At 37.5% G+C, this 20885-nt stretch overlaps 1 protein-coding gene across 1 annotated transcript; it reads right to left on the bottom strand.

Moving 5' to 3' along the window:
* Positions 1–253: 253 nt before the first annotated feature.
* Positions 254–17343, bottom strand: LOC141359336 (uncharacterized). Its single transcript, XM_073861616.1, has 5 exons — positions 16989–17343; positions 11175–11334; positions 8569–8711; positions 6800–6961; positions 254–2592 (listed from the first exon to the last, which is right to left on the bottom strand). Exons 1-5 carry the CDS (start codon positions 17047–17049, stop codon positions 2414–2416), a joined length of 705 nt encoding a protein of 234 aa, XP_073717717.1. The 5' UTR covers positions 17050–17343; the 3' UTR covers positions 254–2413.
* Between the last annotated feature and the right edge of the window lie 3542 nt (positions 17344–20885).

Raw genomic sequence — 20885 nt, 5'->3', positions numbered from 1 at the left:
TGACGTTATTTAAATATGTAGAAAAATAGCGCATTTTTATGTTTAATAAACAATTAATTTTAAGGTAATATGCTGACATATTGTCTTTAATATAAACACATGTACTTTCCCCATCAGCCTTAACCCACCCCTAACAAACCTCACTTCCTGGAAACCCTTTGTAAACTTTTCACACCTGTCTAGGTCAAATATGATTGACAATGGAAAATCTGACAGAGGTGAGTAGTAGTGTTTTAAGATAGACAACTTGACATTTCAGCACAAGAACGGTTTTATTTGCTGTTGCAAACACAGATGCACAAAACAGAGATCAGACCACATAAAAAAATATAATGGACCTAAAAAATGACGTAACCCACAAAGAATCAGTGGAAGATTTTTCTTTATAAAAAAGAAAGACATCAAATACACAGAAGCGTTGAACAACATTAAAATTTCACCCTCTTTCTATCCTTGCACACTGTATTTATTATATAAATTGCCTGTATTCAAAAACTGCACCGATGTATCGGCCGCCGATAATAATCGGCCGATTTTTGATGAATTTGAAACCATCTGCAATAGCACGAGAGGCCGATACCGATTGTTTATTAATTAACTGTATAAAGAAATCCATTATATGTAAAAAAAAAATGAGTTAATGTTGTTAATAAAATAAATGCTGAATAGCTAAAACCACCTTTGAAGGTTGTCATGCTGTCTTATTATATTTGTTTTAGCTTAATTTGTGCCTCTCTTATTATGTTGGTCAGTTGAATGTTAATTAGATACAATCCATGTTCAGTAAAAATAATTTGATGCAGAAATAAACTAGCTAATAGACCAACTGTATAGTATTGTATACAAGTGCTTAATATCGGTATCGGCCAGAAGTTGTCTGTTTAAATCGGTATCGGCCCCCAAAAAATCCTATCGGTCCATCCCTAGAAATTTCTAAAATGAGCTGCCGCCCTCATTCAAAAAAAAAACACGAAGTAGGTTTTTTGCTAACAACAGGGTCCCTTATTTGCTACAAGTTGCGCAAAAGCATAATTACTGTGATTAACAAAATGCACTCGCAACGGCAGAAAATATCACAACTATTACAATAGCAAACAAACTAAACCAGACATAAATAAAATCTTGAGTTTATATTGAACCCTGCGATAAACATGTCCATTTGTACAAGGCATATTCTGGATCGTCGACTGTACATAAAACTATAAAGTCTGACATGACGGCATGCTGGCGTTACATTCCTGATCGTTTGAATGCACCAAGCACAATTATAAAGCTTCAATGTTTTGTGCATATTACTTGTTATAAAATAAAGCGAGTGTCTCAACTATAAGGCACTTCAGTTCGGAGCCAATGGTGTAGTGGGCAAGTGCTCCGACATGTGGTGCAGACGCACTTTCGGCGACCTGAGTTTGAGTTCCGGCTCGGGGTCCTTTGCCGATCCCGTACCCCTTTCTCCACCCTATAATTTCCTGTCCTCTCCTACCCTACTATATATCTAGTAAAGGCAGAAAATGACCCAAAAACATAATATAAAAAAAATATAAGGCACTTAAGAAAGGAGTGTTTTCAATTCTGTGGCTGAAAAAAAACAAATATTTCCCTTTTTGCTAAATGTAAACAGAACGAGAACCAAACGGTGCTAAATATATGGCTTGTGGCTACAAATTGCGCGGGAGCAAAGAAAACTACATTTAGTGACGCGTGCGACGAAAGAGACGTTGATCAAAAACAAGAGTTAAAAAAGCAAGTCATTGAGTACGTTTACATGCACAGAATAAGCGGATAACTATCAAAAATCTGCTTTTTATAAAAAACAGTTTTCATGCGTTTACATGCAAATCAATAAGCCGGCTATGCAGACAACTGCGTTTACATGGGACTTGGAGAATTATCCGTTTTCTCGCAGGCAGTGACGTCACCACCTATAGTACATAATAGTCGTTCAAAAAGTTAACGGCATATCTGTCTTAAACTGTACTGTTGTATCTCTTCTCGTGTCTGCAGAACCTGTAAATGTAACATGAGCTTCTATTTTAACAGTTTCTCTGCCAACTGCTTTAGTCGAGCGGAGACTTTTATGCGTTACTTTGCGCTAACTTCCGCGTGTGACGTTTATCTTTCATACGCGGAGACATGCGCACATGGACAAAACCGTGAGAAAGCCGGTTAAGGTGTTTACATGCCACGCGAAATCGGCGTAATGAGCAAAAAACTACCTGTGCCGGTCGGTTTTTGCTTACGCCGTTTATGGGCTTTCCCCGATTAAAGAGAACCGTTTTACAGGTTTACATGACCCCACGTGTTATCAGTTTATTAAGCATAATCGACGTAAGACTGTGCATGTAAACGCACTCAGTATGTTTGATTGTGGAAGTGAAGTCCGGTGAAGACTGACGTCACAGATGCTTGTGGTTTAGTAACCGGTCTTTGGTGGTGGCATGTAGGCTGGGTTGTACGCCGGTTGAGTTGAGTTGTAGTCTGTTGGTGGGGGTGGTTGAGTAAAACCAGGCTGAACCGGAGGATGTATGGGATAAGAAGCCTGACCGGGAGCAAAAGCTGCCTGGCTGTAAGGAACAGGATATCCTGGACCTCCTGTAAGACGACACACAGTTATAGTTTACGGTCACTGAAGACGACAAATTCAAATATGCAAGCAGAAACCATAAAACGTTCTCCATTCTAAATAGGAACAATGTTTTTAAAACTCCTGTATATATATTTTGTATATATACTCTCCGCTTAATCTCCTTATCCGTTTCAATGTGTGTGTGTGTGTGTGTGTGTGTGTGTGTGTGTGTTTGTGTGTATATATCTCCCAAGGGTTTTTCCCTCCTAGGACTTTTTTTACTTCACTCGCTAAAAAGTCCGGTGGTTTTTTCTCCTAGAGGGTTTTTCAACCCAAGGAGTCAGCCTTCTTGGGCGTAACTACTATGCGTTACAATAGTAATACGTTCGCTTATAATGTTGATTTATAGCCGCAGCAAATTTAGCTGCTTGTGCTATCGTGTATTCTGTTGTGCTATCTGTCGATTTTCTGTGCTTTTCACTGCTTCTATTAATGTAAAGCTGCTTTGATACAATTACCAAATTGTGAAAAGCGCTATATAAATAAAAAAAATAAATTGAATATTTTGTTTAAAACAGTTATAGACGGTTTCAGCAGTAACAACATAAACAAGTGGTCAACATAAATGTGGTCCGTGAAGAATAAATAACAACAAAGTCCTTTTAAAGTACCATAGTGTATTTATATAACAAGCAAAATAAACAACACGTAGATTATATAGGAACGCAAAACATTTGTTATTTTCGATGAGGTATTTGTTTAAGAATTCAGTTTCAGCAACTTGACAGACCATAAAACAAACAGAAACCAGAAGTAAAGTTCGGACAGACGCTTATTGCGTCACCGCACGTGCGCCTGATGAAACGGTCTGTGGACAGTGTTGGGGGTAACGCATTAAAAGTAACATGCGTTACGTAATAATTAGGGATGCACCGATAGAAGTTTTTTGGGCCGATACCGATTCCGATTTAAACAGACGACTTCTGGCCGATGCCGATACCAATATTAAGCACTTGTATACAATACTATACAGTTGGTCTATTAGCTAGTTTATTTCTGCATCAAATTATTTTTACTGAACATGGATTGGATCTAATTAACATTCAACTGACCAACATAATAAGAGAGGCACAAATTTAGCTAAAACAAATATAATAAGACAGCATGACAACCTTCAAAGGAGGTTTTTGCTATTCAGCATTTATTTTATTAACAACATTAACTCATTTTTTACATATAATGGATTTCTTTATGCAGTTAATTAATAAACAATCGGTATCGGCCTTTCTCGTGCTATTGGCGATATGCCGATGGTTTCAAATTCATAAAAAATCGGCCGATAAATATCAGTGGCCGATACATCGGTGCATCACTAGTAATAATACTACTTTTTTGAAGTAATGAGTAAAGAAACGCATTACTTTTTAAATGTACACATTAATATTTGAGTTACTTTTTAAAAAGTAATGTGAGTTACTTTTCAGTTAAATTAATTAGATTTTTTTATTTATTGATTTAAACTTAACGTAGTGCAAAGTTTTAGGCAGTAGACTGTCGAGATGGAGAAAGTGAGCTTTCTTTTCCCAGAAACAATGTAAATGTTTTACCATCAACATTTAAAGTGGATCAAAATCTCCTTTGTCAGCGTGGGTTTACTCCGGGTACTCCGGTTTTATCCCACAGACCAAAAACATGCAAGTTAGCTGAATTGGCAATACCAAATTGCCCCTCCCCTAACCTGTGTATGGATTAACCGGTTTTTGGTTAAATATAGCCATAGATGCTGGAGCGGCGTCAAGAAGAAAGAAAGAAAGTTAAAGTTAAAAGCTAAAAATTTAGTTTTCTGGCAAATATTTCAATACTATTTTGTCTATACACTGAAGTGGATATTGTTTATATATCTGTCTATAATAGACAGGTATTCAAACTGTATTCATTCATCCAGCCGTTTTCTAACAATAGTTCAATTATAAATGGACACAAATATCTAAATATGTGAGAAAAAGCAGCACAATTATGAAAAATATTTTTTATACGTGACCCAGACTGTAATAATCATACTACAGTTTCAAAATCAAACTCTGAGATCATGACCATCAAAGTCTGATTTTGACGTGACCTTATTCAATCAGTATTAAAGATATGAATAAAAATAAATTTGAGACACGATTTTTGATAAGACAGGCACGTTTATTTTGTTGGCAGCCAGCAATCATTCGTGTGTAGGCTATTTAAAACAACGGCAAGAATTACGCTAATGTTAGCTGTTTTCATATCGTAAGTGCTGAGGGGTTAGTCGTAACACATCGTTACAATCAAAATATTTTTGATTGGGTCAAAATATTTTCAAGCCCATCAAAAAAGTTGTTACGAACTGCAGACATATTTCAAAACTATGCTGTTTTAGTCAACAAGATGCTGATTAATATGACATAGCATTGCAGGGCTCGACATTAAGGCTTGTCCAGGACAAGTTGATTTTTTTTAGGACAAAATTTGTTGCCCGACTGGACAAGTGAAATTTCAAACAAAATAAATTGGCATGTTACTTAACGTTATGTGCCGTTAATGACAGAGCTGAACGCGCAGCGCAATCACCGAGCGGAATATTGAACAGAGAGCACAGCGCGCTGACACACACACGTTTACACCGTACTGTTATTGTTAATAAACAAGCTGTGCGCCGCGTGCGCGCATGAAACCTGATCGTCGAACACGGAGGGGCGGGACGGCATCTGCAACTGCAAGTCATTAAAATGAGGCAAAAAAAGAAAACATTTTATGTTATACATATTGTGATAAACGCACCTATAATACTTAAAAAACTATTTTAAGGTTGGATGATAGAGATTTTATGTGCCACCCCAGAGTAACTGCTGGCCACTGCCTGACCACCCCTATGAAAAATCCCTGACTCCGCCACTGATTAGCAAAACACAAAAAATAAATTGTATTATAAATATTTACTCGGACAAGTGACTTTTGTGCATGGACAAGTGAAACATAAATTTACTTGTCCAAAGGACAAGTTCCTCAAAAAGTTAATGTCAAGCCCTGGCATTGGTTATGGTATCTTACACACCCAACTTAGAAACCGAAAAAACATGAGGAAAAAATGTACATGCCACCAAAACACTCGTTTATCAACAACTCTCTGGAAAACATGCAATACATTTTCAATAATTTGCGGGAGATCGTGTTTTGGCAGCGTGAAACAATACCGGAAAAACAAAACGCTCAACCTTGTGCAACAATGTAAACAGTCCGTGTTACAACTAACCCCGCATTAGTTTTTGCCCCGCGCACCCCTATAGACGGTTTCATCAGACGCACGTGCGCTGATGCGATACACATCTGGATCCGAACTTTACTTCCGGTTTCGTTTTTTTAATGGTCTGACTAGTTGCTAAACTGATCTCTTAAACAAATGCCTTGTTGAAAATAACCAATGTTTTGGTTTCCTAGGTAATCTATGTGTTGTTGTTTGCTTGGTATTTAAATAAACTACGTTTAAAGAACTTTGTTGTTATTTATTCTTAGCGAAGTTTACCAGAAGTTATGTGCGGACCACGACAGCCGCTTGTTTATGTTGTTACTGCTGAAACCATCTATACAGGATTATTTAGCATTTTAGCGCCTTTTTTATTTCGCATTTTTTATTTAAGTTATTTTTCCAAAAATAAATTGCACATGTTTGCTAACGAATCCGAGACTCTTACATCACAACATTTATGGCGTTGCTTCATTTTATATCTCCACCAAAATCTTAAAAGATCCAGTATTTCCCAACTCTGTAACTTAAATTGTCTATTTTTATACAACTACACAAAAAGTTAAGCTGTTTTTTAAGGGATAGTTCACCCAAAAATAATTTTCTCATCCTTGTGAAATTTCTTTTTTTTTTGATGAACACAAAAGATGATATTTTAATAAATGATGATTGTAACCATTGACTTCCATAGTACGAAAAACAAATACGATGAAATTCAACGTGGACCGTCAACTGTGTGCTTATCATCATTTATCAAAATATCTTCTTCTTCATTTATCACAATTTGTTTTCCTTCTATAGAAGTCAATGGTTACAATCAGCTGTGTCCTTACCATCATTTATCTTCTTTTGTAGAAAAAATAAATTCATACAGGTTTAGAGCAACACGAGGGTGATAAAATAATGACAGAATTTTCATTTTTGGGTGAACTTTCCTTTTAAGCTTAAATTGCAGATCTTACCAGCTTCCGGATATGGGGGTGGTGGTGCCACTGCATACGGCTGTCCCTGATGCGGTCCGGTCGGCATGGGCTGCCCTCCGTAAGCCGGCTGACCTTCGTATTCGTGCTGAGGGGGCATAAGCTGGTATGGTGGGTTTTGGGAAGTTATGACCGTAGTTGTTGCTGTTGTCGTTATAGTTGCACAAAGAATAGATAAAAGCAACATGTAAATCTATGATCAATTAACTCGTTATTTCAAACAATCCAACATTATTGATTTTAATAGTCTCTACTAAATGAGTCACAGATGCTTTGAGTGCATCTTGTGACATGTAATGGCCATGTGCAGGCCTACATCTTTATCACTTCCTTATTGACACACATACACAAGCGCTCCCTCCCACTCGTGGTTGATGTTGACGCAGTGAGTCAGACTGGGTGGCGAATCCCACAATGCTCCAGCATTAATTTTTTCCAACTGCGAGTCGCATTCCAGAGTTTATATTAGAAGCTGGAAGGTCGGACAAATATCTTCAAATGCGGCCAATGATATAACGAAAGTTCTGTACTTTTTCTATATAGGTCTATCTCATAAATAAATGGCGTAATTATTTTAATCGGCATGACTTACAGAAATACAACTATGATGTAAATACTTTACGATTTAAATGGCGTATAGCATTTTTTTTTTTGGGGGGGGGGGGGTTTACAGTATTGTGAATTTGTTAGAGAATGGGCTGAAAAGTACAGAAAGTGTGTCACAATGCAAAAAAGCAAGGCTGCTAAAAATACACTTCTGTTTACGATTCCTAAATTACAAAATAATGGAGAATGGGGGCGGAAGTGTGCTGCCGCAACTGTGAACTGTCATATGATTGACAAGTTCCTCACAAAAATGTTTTTCTTCAATAGTTGGGTTTCCATCACACTGATTTTATGCACATTTAAAAGTATTGCATAAGAAACGAGTGATGGAAACACCAAATTTCAAATAAAACGTTTTTATGTTTGCTTGAGGTGGTTTTTGACGAATAATGGGAGTTGGAAACGTATTTGCCGAATAAATTCTGACGTAGCCAACGTTAAACCCACGTGACTGATCGTTTAGCTATATCAGCTGACGTTGTTTTTTTCCATATATTTCCATATATATATAACGTCGTCATTCGCTCCGCACCCAATTTGCATTTGTTTTGCAAATTTTAAAAAGATTCACTTTACGTTGAAAACCCAGCTAATGACCAGTGTTGGGGGAAACGCATTACAAGTAACGCGCATTACGTAATAATATTACTTTTCTGAAGTAACGAGTAAAGTAACGCATTACTTTATAAATACACATTAATATTTGAGTTACTTTTTTTAAAAAGTAATTTGAGTTACTTTTCCGTTTAATTAATTCAATTTAAAAATAAAATAATGTACCGAATTAAACTGAACATATTAACGTAGAATTACGCACTCTGTCTGCCTGAGCGGGAACAGTTTGAGTCAGAAACGGAGATGGCAGGCCAGAGCTTGACATTTTTGCGATCATAAAAACACCTGCAAGGCCTGAAAGAGATTAAGCCTCAGCCAAGAAGTAACGCAAAAGTAACTTAAAAGTATTACTTTCAATGAAAAGTAACCAAGTAACGCAATTAGTTACACTTTTGGGGAGTAACTTAATATTGTAATGCATTCCTTTTAAAAGTAACTTTCCCCAACACTGCTAATGCACCTTTACAATTAAAAACCTTAATATCTTATATTGGAGACGTACACATAAGACAACATATATGCATACTTACATCTACGTTTTCTGCACTTTTTGTAGAGACAGCAGCAGGGACAGAGGCAGCAGATGGTGAGGAGAATTATGAAGCCTACAACCGCTGCTGCTGCCATCACCGAGCCCACAACAATACCCGTGACATCAGTGTTTTCTGTATAACTTATTTTTTTAAAATATCAACAAACAAACATTAGAAAACACATTAAACCGTTCAATTTCTTGCATGGTTGATTTTGCAGAGTTTAGATGTCCAACATTTGTCTGCATTGAGAAAGTTTGGCTAAAGTTATTTCCTTATTAGTAGAGCCCGACCGATAAAGGATTTTGAAGGCCGATACCAATACAAATGTTTGATGGTTTTAAAATCCGATATATCGGCCAATATTTTTATTTCAGAAACATGCAGCAAAACATTAACAGATTTCCCTAACATTAGTTATTTGTAGTTATGAGTTTTAACTAAAATAATGTGATAATGCATTTTAAATGTGACATAGAATGATTGAACAGAGTATTTATCCTTGTTCTGTGATGTGACATGTAGAAAATTTTTTTTTTGTTTGGGTCTGACTGTAATGCCTTAGAAGCTTCCTAAAAACCTCTCTCAGATAGCTCTATTAGGGTGGGGGATTTTAAACAAGTGGTTTTGCACCTATTTGGCTCCCCCTACTGGCTTAACTTGCAATCTCATTACTGATTGGCTGACTTTGCTGCCAATCAAAAAATGTAGCCAATTATTTTAAAGTGGAGGGGCAGTTAGATGCCTGTGATGTAGGGCTGTAACGATACATCGCGTGTCCCATTAAAAAGACCTGTCTAAAATCGAATCTGCATGTCTGCATCGCGATTCTGTGTTTCATGCGCAGTTTTGGTCAGTAAGAAGTCCGTTATCAATCTAAAATCACTACGAGTTTGACTCGTTTATAACGTGCATTTAAAAGCAACACTCGTTAAACAAAGTCATTCAAAATATTCTTTATTATCATGAATATACCTGAAGCAATCTGAAGAATGGCGATATACATATTCCTGTAGACATTTCCTGGAATAGGGTTTGTGATGCTACTTCTTCTGTGGCACAAGTGGCGTTTCTGCACGAGTGCGCCCCCTGGCTTTTGGATGTGGCGGCATTGCACCGTAATTCATTCAAATTCATTCATTGAGAAAACACGCATTTGCACGATAAATCGTTACAGCCCTACTGTGATGTCATAAGCATCAGTTTTTCAGATTGGGCTGTTTTCTTGCTGACATTTCTAAAAGAGGAATTTCTATGAGACTGAGATGTTTAGCATGTTTAACACTTTTTGTATGTTTGTGAATGTGGGTAGACTACCATTATTCAACAAAGACAAGGTAAAAATGTTTTTTCATTCTCTGTCCCCTTTATTTTCTCGTGACCAGGAACTCACTTAACCATTGTTCTCTCTGCCTGACTCTTGCTGAATCAGCCGGTTGCAGGATGTGTGACACGTTATACACTCATGACATGGTTGAATGCTGTTTCCTCCATTTTATATATATATATGTTAATATATATATATATATATATATATATATATATATATATATATATATAATATTAGAGCTGGGCACAGATCAATCCAGACCAATCTCACACAAAATAAAAGTACATTCCTGCATAACACATGAGCCTGTGCCGTGTGCAACTCCCATGTACATATAAAAACACACACATTCATGTATGTATTTAAGAAACATTTACACGTGTATATATATTTATTTATATTTTTTATATATTCTAAATTATATATAAATAAAAAACAATATTTAAATAAAACATTTCTTAAATGTATTTATAAGTATGTGTGCCTGTTTAAATATACATAATATTTACACACATCACAAACTCATATATTATGCAAAAAAATTATTTTATTTTGTATGAGATTAATCTAGATTAATCTACGGCCAGCCCTAATATATATATATATATAAAATCATTTATCGGCCATTATAAATGCCGATACCGATAGTTTGGAAAATGCCTAATATCGGACTGCAAAATATATGTGTCAGGCTCTACTTATTAGGGTCTCTTTTAAAGGCTTTTCATATCTCATAGTTTTATTCAGATTTTATTTGTTACATTAGGGATACACCGATACAAAATGTCCGTGCCAATACAGATATCCAGTTACTTAAAATGACATCTACCGATAGTTTTGCTTTATATTTCTTGTTTTAAAGGATTATGTTGCGAAATCCTAGAAGTGCAGTGTGTACTACGTGTACTACGTTTTTTACCAAATTCAAAATAACCCTTTAATTGCCAAAATGTCCTGATCATCGTGGCTGTTTTTAAATCGGCTGACGTCCAAAAAATGCTTTTCTCTGCCGATACAGATTATAGGCCGTTTTTACGGTGCATCCCTGGTAATAACGTAGACTTCAACTACAACAACTATATGATTCTGTGGTGATAACCGGCTTACTCTATATCCTTTACTTATCCAACATCATAAGTAAATCTTTAGTTAAACTCTACAAAGCAAAACAGAATTCAGTAAATTGACATCCCTAAAATTGACCCCTCAGTATCCAAAATGCTAAATGATTAACAAAGTGATCATCGATACTTTGAAAGACACAAAAACTTACTAATAACATTCTTTTTCTTTATCTTCTGGAAGTTTTTCCCATGGATTGTAGCAACAATATCGGTTACCACAGGTTCCACAGCAGAACGACGTATACTTGCAGTCAATGGGTGGCTTGTATTTGCCATTATAGGTCCAGAAGCCCTTACAGTCATCATCGGCTAAACAAAACAAAAGACAAGAGAAATGTGAGGCCAGGGAATACCATGTTTAATTCTTTTAGGCTGTTTTTTACGTCACTTAAGCAGATTTCAAAACGTGTGGTTTGGGAAAATTAATCACATTACAGAAAAATCCAGCTAAAACCTAGGCTGGCTTTATCTGGCCTCCCAGCCAGGCTTTAGCTGATTTTGCCGGTGAAGCAAGCTGATCCACCTGTGATTTGGACCCTTTTTATGCTGTACTTAGCTGGGGAGGCTGGAAGACCAGCTGACCTACTAGCTTGACCAGCTTTGCTAGGCTGGGAGGACCAGCTAAACCCAGCTACCAGCTCATGCTGGACCCCTCAGTTGGGAGATCATTTAGCAATGACAAAATGCACAAGCCTAATTTTTTTGTCATGCAATAGTGTTACAAAGATAAGGTGACCATACGTGCCATTCCTCCCAGACGCCTCCTGGCCAGGACCCCGGCGCGCCCTCCAGAAGTCGCACTTGTTGACTGACCGCATACGTCATGGAGGATTATTATTATTATTATTATTTCAGAAAATCAACTGTTACATTTTAAGGTAAGAATGAAACTATGATTGTATGTCTTATGTTTTTAACTGAATGGGATATGCGGTCAAGAAGTAGGACTTCCGGAAGACGCACCGAAATCCTGGCCAGGACACATCCAGGAAGAATGGCACGTATGGTACCTATGGTCACCCTATTATAGATGATTTTCGAGGATATATTACTCGTATTACCTACCAAACACAATGAAACACATAGCAGCATTGTGAAGCAGTGTAACTGTCTTATAAGGCATTTAGCTTCTCGCTGTTGCCCCTTGGTGTTACTCGTAATAGATAAAAAAAGATATGATAAGTATATATTAAAGTAGATGGCCACCAGTAATAAAATATTTAACCATTGAATCTATATTATTCACACATTATACACAACTCATTAAAATATAAAAAAATTTACTAGTTATTATTAACGATAATCATTACCTACAGCAGAGTTCATAAAATATCACTGTTGACTATATTCATGAAATGTGCGAAAATGTAAAGAGAAACAGTAATTTCATCGATTTACCAGCAGGTGCCATTGAAATGAATGGGCTTCAGTGCTGCGTTTGGAACTATGGGTCACTACATAGTCTCAGCCTCAGACGTCACGCCCACAGACTGTTAGCTGACGTCTGATGTTTTTCGTACACTTTTCTGGAATCCCTGTGAGAATGTCAAAGTCGAATGGTTGAAATAAACCGGATTTCCAGGAGACGCGGGTGTCGCGATTAGTTTCGGTCCTTGGAAAACAAAGCTCTGACGTTCCATTGAGGAAGAGAATCAGTTATGACCAGTTATCATGATCAGCTAAACATTGGATTTTCAAAAATATGCAAAGTTCGCAGCATAGACTCTCTAAAAGAAGTCCAAGAGTATTGCTAGAGGCAGTTAGTGGAGTCAAAAAGATCGGTTCTCCTGACATGCTTGTATGTATTAAAGCAACACTATGTAGTGTCCGACTTGCTTTGATGCCACGCTACGTGCGCAAAATAACTCTCGCGATGGAGAGGCGGGCTCGTCGGATTCTACAGCCGAGGGCAGTTGCTCTCCACCGACTGCGTTGACGAAAAGCACGATGGGAAAAGACTTGCTGACGACACAGCTTAATGCTCATTGGCCCTGGGATGTCAGCTGATGACGTCTTACTTCTCAAAATTCATTCCTGTATTAGTTTTTATATTGATTCAATTGTTCTTGACTTTGACTTTTATATTTTTAATTTCTAAAACTTTTGTTGTGGAGTTGAGTTATTTGTAGGCTCCTGTGAGCTGTTTATATTTCACACCACAGAAACGAATTTGTATTACCACTAGACTTAGATTTATTAATCCCAACATTTACTAAGTAACCTTTTCCAGTAACGAACAGTTCACCTTCGTTGATTCTCCTTATAAACATCTTTATGTAAATGCATTTATTGGTATTGGTATTTAAGTTGCATCCACATAAAACCATTTTTACTTGTATTTTTTTATATGGGTTAGGTCCATGTGTGTTTGTGTTGTGTCGTGAATGTGAAAATTAACTCCTCTGTCAGCTCTAGCCACTGAAAAGAAATAAGCGGAGAAATCAGGTCAGTTTGAAAAGCTTATCAGTGTGACGTGGAACTGATCGAGGTCATTTAATATTCATGAGCTCTTCAACTTGAGCCCGCGCCCACATATTACGTGTAGTTGAGTTAGTTTTCATAACAAGTTACCAGTGTTGGGAGTAACGCATTACAAAATATAATATATTACAGTAATATATTAGTTTTTGCTGTAACGCAGTAATATAACGCATTACTCGTAAAATTTTGGTAATATTTTACTCGTTACAGTCTTAGTAACGAGCGCGTTACAACAATGCATTTCAAAATTAGACCGTGTTATTTTAAATGTTTATTTTTGACCAATGCGCGCGACCAGCATCCACACATGAAAAAAGCTGTGTAAATGGCTGCGTCCCAAACCGCAAACTTCCATACTATATAGTGGGCGAAAAGCACTGCTTCTCGTACTCTTTGCCTACTATATAGTATGGAAGTAGGCGGTTTGAGACGCAGCGTATGTCTATTTCCACATGCTGTATGCAACAAGTTCTTTAACTTTGTATTTGAAATGCGATTTGGACGCGGTGCGCGTCAAATATAGAGATGTTTCTTAAAGAGCCGAATATGGGAAGTCCGCGGCTGTATTATAAGCATTGACTAAAGTGGTCGCAATCAGGTCCGGTAGCGCCGCACACGCATAATTTTGCGAATAAGAGCACTAAGTAAGAGCAACAGAAAGTTTCTATCGGTCTCCTGTGCTGCTTAAACCTCAGAAGTAAAGAGACTTTTACATGTTGCCAGTAAAATCCATATCACACCAGCAATGACAAGGTAAGCTTTGCTATGATTACAGTGCTAGGCTATTCCTATGCTATCTACAGTTTTATTACAAACAGCAACCTAAACTACAACATAACATTAGTGAAGACATGGTTATCTAAATAGTACATTTAAACATCACTGTTTAAAGTTTTTACCAGCCTTTGTATGGGAACCTATATTCATTGTTTGGCAAAAAGCAGTGCTCCTCTGTTTTTTCTTTTTTATTAAGCAATGATATGTCAGCCTACATGTAATCCTATTGGACTGAAATGAGCTGTATTCCTTGAGGCCTGATCCTCCAATAGGACTTTTTGATAAGTTGTGTCAACCCAGTGCATGCCAGGTTTGTGCTGTGAATCTGAATTAAAAGTGATCAAAAGAATAGAAATGAAAAGAGGTTGCGTGTCTTACCATGTTATTAGGCTATAGGTTGCATTATAGTGGGCTCTATTGTGTTTGGTATGTGTACCATAATTTACCAGACTTTTACCAGATCATTTGTCTATGTTTATGATTATGACAGTAATTGTTACTGTATTTTGCCATAAGTCTTCACTTTGCCTATTCAAAGCTCGAGGGCCAACACATAACTTCTAGATTTATAAGCATCGATAAACTACATTTTAACATTTTATAATGCCTAGTCATACTTCTGTTCTTTTGATGAAAGTAACTCAAAAGTAACGCAAAAGTAGTGTAACTCATTACAGTTCAGAGACAGTAATATTGTAATGTAACTAATTACTTTCAAATGACAGTAATTTGTAATATATAATGTATTACACTTTGGAAGTAACTTGCCCAACACTGCAAGTTACAGACGTCAACCGTACCGTAATCGGGCCATTGTTTTTCGTCGAGAGACATCATTCCTATTAAATGAGGGAATCATAACAGTTGCTACATATTTGGATGTTCAGAAGAACGCTGGATTTGAAGAGAGACTGCGATTAAAAAGCGGATTCGGACAGAATGGCGCAGCTTATGTGAGTAAAGCACTTTAGTACTATGTGTCACTGTGGCGGCCGGTGTTTTCTCTTCCGAGGGACGCGAATTCATGCTGCACACACGTTGAAAGGGTTTATGATAAAAGACACGCACGCGTGTGTGCGAGTAAAGCACTTTAGTACTTTGTGTCACTATGAGTTGCGGCCGGGACTTCTCTTCAGAGGGACGCGATTCACGCGAATTCATGATGCACACGCATCGAATGTGATAAAAGACGTGTGTGTTTGTGCGTTCGTTACACGTGTGTCGAAAGGGTTTGTGTAAAAGACATTTGTGTGTGTGTGTGTGTGTGTGTGTGTGTGTGTGTGTGTGTGTGTGTGTGTGTGTGTGTGTGTTTGCATGCATGCATGCGCTGCTAAACTTTACGATAAAAGACACGTGTGAGAGTGTGTTTGTGTGTGTGTTTTTGTGCGTGGGTTTACGATAAAAGACACGCGTGTGTGTTTGTCAAAAGGGTTTATGATAAAATATGCGTGTGTAAGAAAGACACTGTGTCTTAAGACACTCACTTAACATTTAACTGATTACACATGAGATTAAATTGAAAGTTAGTTTAAACGAAAAACTGTTATCCAATAATAGCAGTGGGCGTTTACTTCCAAGTTGTCAATGCAGCCCGCCCATTAAAACGGATCATTTCTCTAACCAGGGTACAAAATAGCTTATTACTTATTGCTTTTGATGTTTTTGGATGTAAAAATCATGCAAACATCATGAGTAGACCTCAGACAACAGTCTAAAACAATAAAAACGCCAGAGGAAGGGCACCTTTAAAATACGCGAACGTGATCTCTGCCTCTGCTGACCTTTGTAGTCGACTGGACTGCGAGATGTCTGACTTAAAAGCTCTTTTTTCACTCCTATCCTCACTGCAGCCGTCTGATCTCGTCTGAATTTCAGGCAAGGCAAGCTGTCTCAAACAAGCGCGAGACTACTCATTACATGACACGCCGTTACTTCCACATTCCATTCTTCCAACGGTCTATGTGAGTGTCGTAACTCTCTTATTATACGACTCTGCGTAAACCATGATTACATTTTCTTGAGGGAAAACAATCAATCCTGTTTATTTATGTAACGTTATAAATTGAAATAACCACAAACATGCGCTATGAAACGTACATTTATCGAATATATCGCGGATATGTATCGGGATAAAAAATAAATCCTCTGTGGCGTGCCAACGCACGCGTCTATTTGTCCGTACGGACCCACTCAGCTGTTAGTACTTTATAGCTATTAATTCACGTCAGACGTTATTTGTTTAAATCATTCCCTTATGAAAATTAACCATGGTTTAACTCAGTGGTTTTCAAACTGGGGGCCCCAGTTTTATGACATTTTAAGAACTAAATTAATTTATCATGAATTCGTGTAATTAAACCTAAAAAAAAAATAAGGCTACTAACCAAAAGCACTACGTTTTTGTATAAATTAATGTTTTTTTTAATTAAAATGTTGAGGTTTAGAACAGTTGTTTGTCACATATTTTCTTTGGGGGGCCGCGAAGGAATGCACCGTACACGGGGGGGCCGCACGCTGAAAAAGTTTGGGAATCACTGGTTTAACTAACGTTACAGCTGAAAAAACATCGTTACAATAGTTAAACCACGGTTACTACAAAACCACCATTGGGTTGCCAGTAATACTAAATTCAACAATGGTTACTACAAAAAAAAAAACAGGCAATTTTCGTAAGGGTTCAGACGTGCTGCCCTCGCTTAACTTACCGACTGTTCCGGTGAATAGAGCCGCAGACACTAACAGAAAAACCGGGACCGCGGAGGCCATAGCGCAGCTCTTCCCCGTGTGTCTGTAATATAAGAAGACCCCTATGGAGCACCGACGAGTCTGCGTGAAATCCTGCTGTGGGCTTCAAGAACAAAGCTTTGTCACGCGCGTCAATAATGTTAAAATAATGCTGAGGTTGTTATGACAGTGGGACGATATAAAAATAAAAAGTATGTCGCGTGAAGTTTCCGTGGGCAAAAGCACCAAGGAACACGAGTGTTTTTTCTTTCTTTCTTTTTTCCCCCAAGGAACATGAGTTGACGGACCCTCAAGAGAGAGTCACGTTTCACAAAGCCCCTCCTATTCTGATATTTTTTTTTTCGGATAAACGAAAACGAAGACCTTCCACATGGGAAAATAAATACTGTTGTAGGATACTTTAGTGTTAACTATTGTAAAAGTAGTTTACTGTTGTATATTATAGAATTATACTACAAATTGTTAGTGCATGTGGTATTGTGTAGTATATTAACTAAACTTACTGTGTATTAATTTGATAAACTGTGGTAATTACTATAACATTTCTTAATATTGTTATGGTAAGGTTAAAAAATAGTAAATACTAAAGTATTCAACATATTTTTTCACGCTATATAGTAGGGCTGGGTATCGATTCAGATGTTCCAGATCGATTCGATTTCGATTCACAAGCTATCAAATTGATTCGATTCTCGATTCAATTTTCAATTCCGGTTCTCGGGTCAGTTTTTATACTCGATTCAAGCATCAACGTTGATGAAGCACCTGAAACTGCCATTTTAAGCACTGAATTAATGAATGACAGGCTTGCCTCTCGCTTCTTGGTTACATTGCGCAGGGCAAAAAAAGGTGACATTTAGTGAAGAAGACTAGTAATTAGATTAACATTAATCTTACTTTCAATGTTTGCAGAAATGAATATGAAAGAAAAAATTGATTCTGCTCTTTGAGAATCGATTTTGTATCGACCACAAAAAACCCCCGATTAATCGGAAAATCTATTTGTTTTGCCCAGCCCTACTATGTAGAGCAGGGGTGTGGAACCCATGGGTCCTGGAGGGCAACTGTCCTGCAGTTTAGTTCCAACACTAAGAAATTAGAAAAATCTAATTTAAGTCTTCAGGATTACTTGCAAAATGAAATGCAGGTGTATTTGATTAGTGTTGGAACTAAACTCTGCAGGACAGTGGCCCTCCAGGGTTCCCCATCCCTGATATAGAGGGTAGGCAACGACATCACTTTTCAACGTCACCACGCAAAATGGCTGGCTGTTGGAGCGGCGAAATGACATTTCTTTAATTTGTGGCTACTGTGCAGGTTGTCAAATCAGCCGGAAAGTTTGCCGTTCTCCTTCTGTTTACAGACGGAGGTGAGCGAACGTAAACGCGCCGATGATGTATGGTGTCTGCGTGAACAGGCTGCGCAGTGGCATATGCAAAACACGTTCACACGTTCAATAATTGCATGTGTCCAATTGTTGCGTTCGGTCCCAGTTCAATGATTTGTTGAACATTTTTTGGGTCTACGCCTTTCACAGATGACATACATTTATAAAAATACATTTAAACAACTTGAAGGGATAGTTCACCCAAAAATTAAAGACACACTATGCAGTTATTTTACCTTAATATAACAGCTTCAAAGTTATTTCGGTGGTAAACAAAGTGATAGTAGGGCGAATCCTCCTCCTGTCGAAGCTCGGGAAGGACGCCGCTAGCAAAACCAGCAATGCAAGCTTGAGAGAACCACCCCTGACAAATCTCGCGAGAATCACGACTTGCTTTACGGCAACGACGTCACGCACGTTAGGCTTGTTCGACTCCGTGCGGCGCCGCAAGAACCGACCGCCGGATGACGCCAAAGTACCGCGAGAATGATCTGAGACGGCTCTTTGACGTCATCCGGCCGTCGGCCCCCGCAGCGCCGCACGAAGTCGAACAAGCCCATAACAACAACTGCATGCGCGAATCTTAGTACTGAGGCTAAACGATTTAAAAGTTAAGAAAGCGCGTTCGGAAGAGAGTAGGAAAAGGAAAAGAGAATCTGACAGCGTTAGGAACTGGACAAGAGTCCCACTCGGTCAGGCTTTTACTCATTGGCGTGAGCTAAAAGACAGCACTGGATGGGATGCTGATCAGGCGATCTTGTTGATGGACTAGTAAGTAAATCTCTCATTTGTAAACTTGTTTGAGGTCTTTGTTGTATGTTGTTGCACTTGCTTGTAGTATGTCATGCGATTATCATGACAACAGTTGTCAATATCTCATATAATTATCAGGACATAAATAAGCCTAGAGGTTGTAAATAGTGTAAACATGCACAATTTGCAAACTATATTATGATAAATAGCAATAATCATGTATAGTGACATTATAACGAACAATGTTTTGAAATAATGCAACGGACACAATTAACTTTGTCATGGCATTTTGTAATGTTTACATTACAATAAAAGTACACAAATGAAATTATACAGTAAATATAGACTATAGACTGTTTACTTGTGATTTAGCTGCAATCATGTAAAAACGTTATAAGCTAGCAAACGCGGTACTTTATTATTATATGCACTCTACACTTGGAATAAACTTCTTATTATCCTATTACCATCATCTGTAGTTTAGTAGACTATGCAGTAGCCTAATATTTTTATGAAATTGAGAAACATTACCTGGTTATTAACTTCAGAGGTGTACTAGAGTGGGAAATTACGACAGTTGCAAGTATTCTCCAGCAACTCTAGGGGTCGCTGTTTGACAAAAACACCGAAAATGCATAGAGCGGCTTTAATATATAGTCATTAATGACTCACCCTCATGTTGTTCTAAACTCGTAAGACCTCCGTTCATCTTTGGAACACAGTTTAAGATGTTTTAGGTTGAGTCCTTCAATTTAATTGAAAATCTACGTACGGTATACTGTCCATGTCCAGAAAGGTAATAAAAACATCATCAAAGTAGTCCATGTGACATCAGTGGGTCAGTTAGAATGTGTTGAAGCATCAAAAATACATTTTATGTGACACTGGATTTAAATGTGTCGATTAAAGGGGACATTTTATGAGACTTTTTTTAAGATGTAACATAAATCTTTGTTGTCACCAGTGTGTGTATGTGAAGTAAGCTCAAAATATCATATAGATAATTTATTATGGCATTTTAAAATTGCCACTTTATAGGTGTGAGCAATAATGTGTCATTTTTGGGTGTGTCCTTTAAAATGCAAATGAGCTGATGAAATGCAAACACTGATCACCATAATGGTGGTTTGTTGAAATTGAAACTCAATTGTGCCGTTTAATTATTTTTCACATGCTTGCAGAGACTGGTTAACTAAAACTAAGTTACTGGGTTGATCTTTTTCACATTTCTTAAGTTGATACACTGGGGACCAAATTATAGCCCTTTAACGTGACAAAAGTCAGATTTTCATGATATGTCCCCTTTAATCTTCATTTATTTAACATTTATCTCCTGTAACTTTCAGCTGGTGCGGACAGTGGTCATGCTTTTACACCGAGGTGATAATGCGTCGCGAAGCGGGTGTGCATTATTTTCAAATAATCTAATGGTCCAGAGTCAATTATTCAGCTTATAGCACGGTTACCACAGACATTGCTCTCGTGTTTATTTTAAGACATTTGGCAGGTTAGGTGTGTGTTTATCAAAAAATAATCAACACCCATTGAACATTTCTCAACCAATCAGAATAAAGCATTTAACAGCCCTGTGGTATAACAAGTATTATAAACGGCCTGTAATGGTTCTTCATTCTGATAAGTTGAAACGTGTTCTAAGCCCCACAGTTCAGATCCCATTACATAAGTATCACTGCGCCACTGTTGCTACGTACTGATT

The sequence above is a fragment of the Misgurnus anguillicaudatus genome, chromosome 23 (assembly GCF_027580225.2).
Source record: "Misgurnus anguillicaudatus chromosome 23, ASM2758022v2, whole genome shotgun sequence".
NCBI classification, from domain to species: domain Eukaryota; kingdom Metazoa; phylum Chordata; class Actinopteri; order Cypriniformes; family Cobitidae; genus Misgurnus; species Misgurnus anguillicaudatus.
This window is presented reverse-complemented; position numbering and strand designations above follow the sequence as displayed.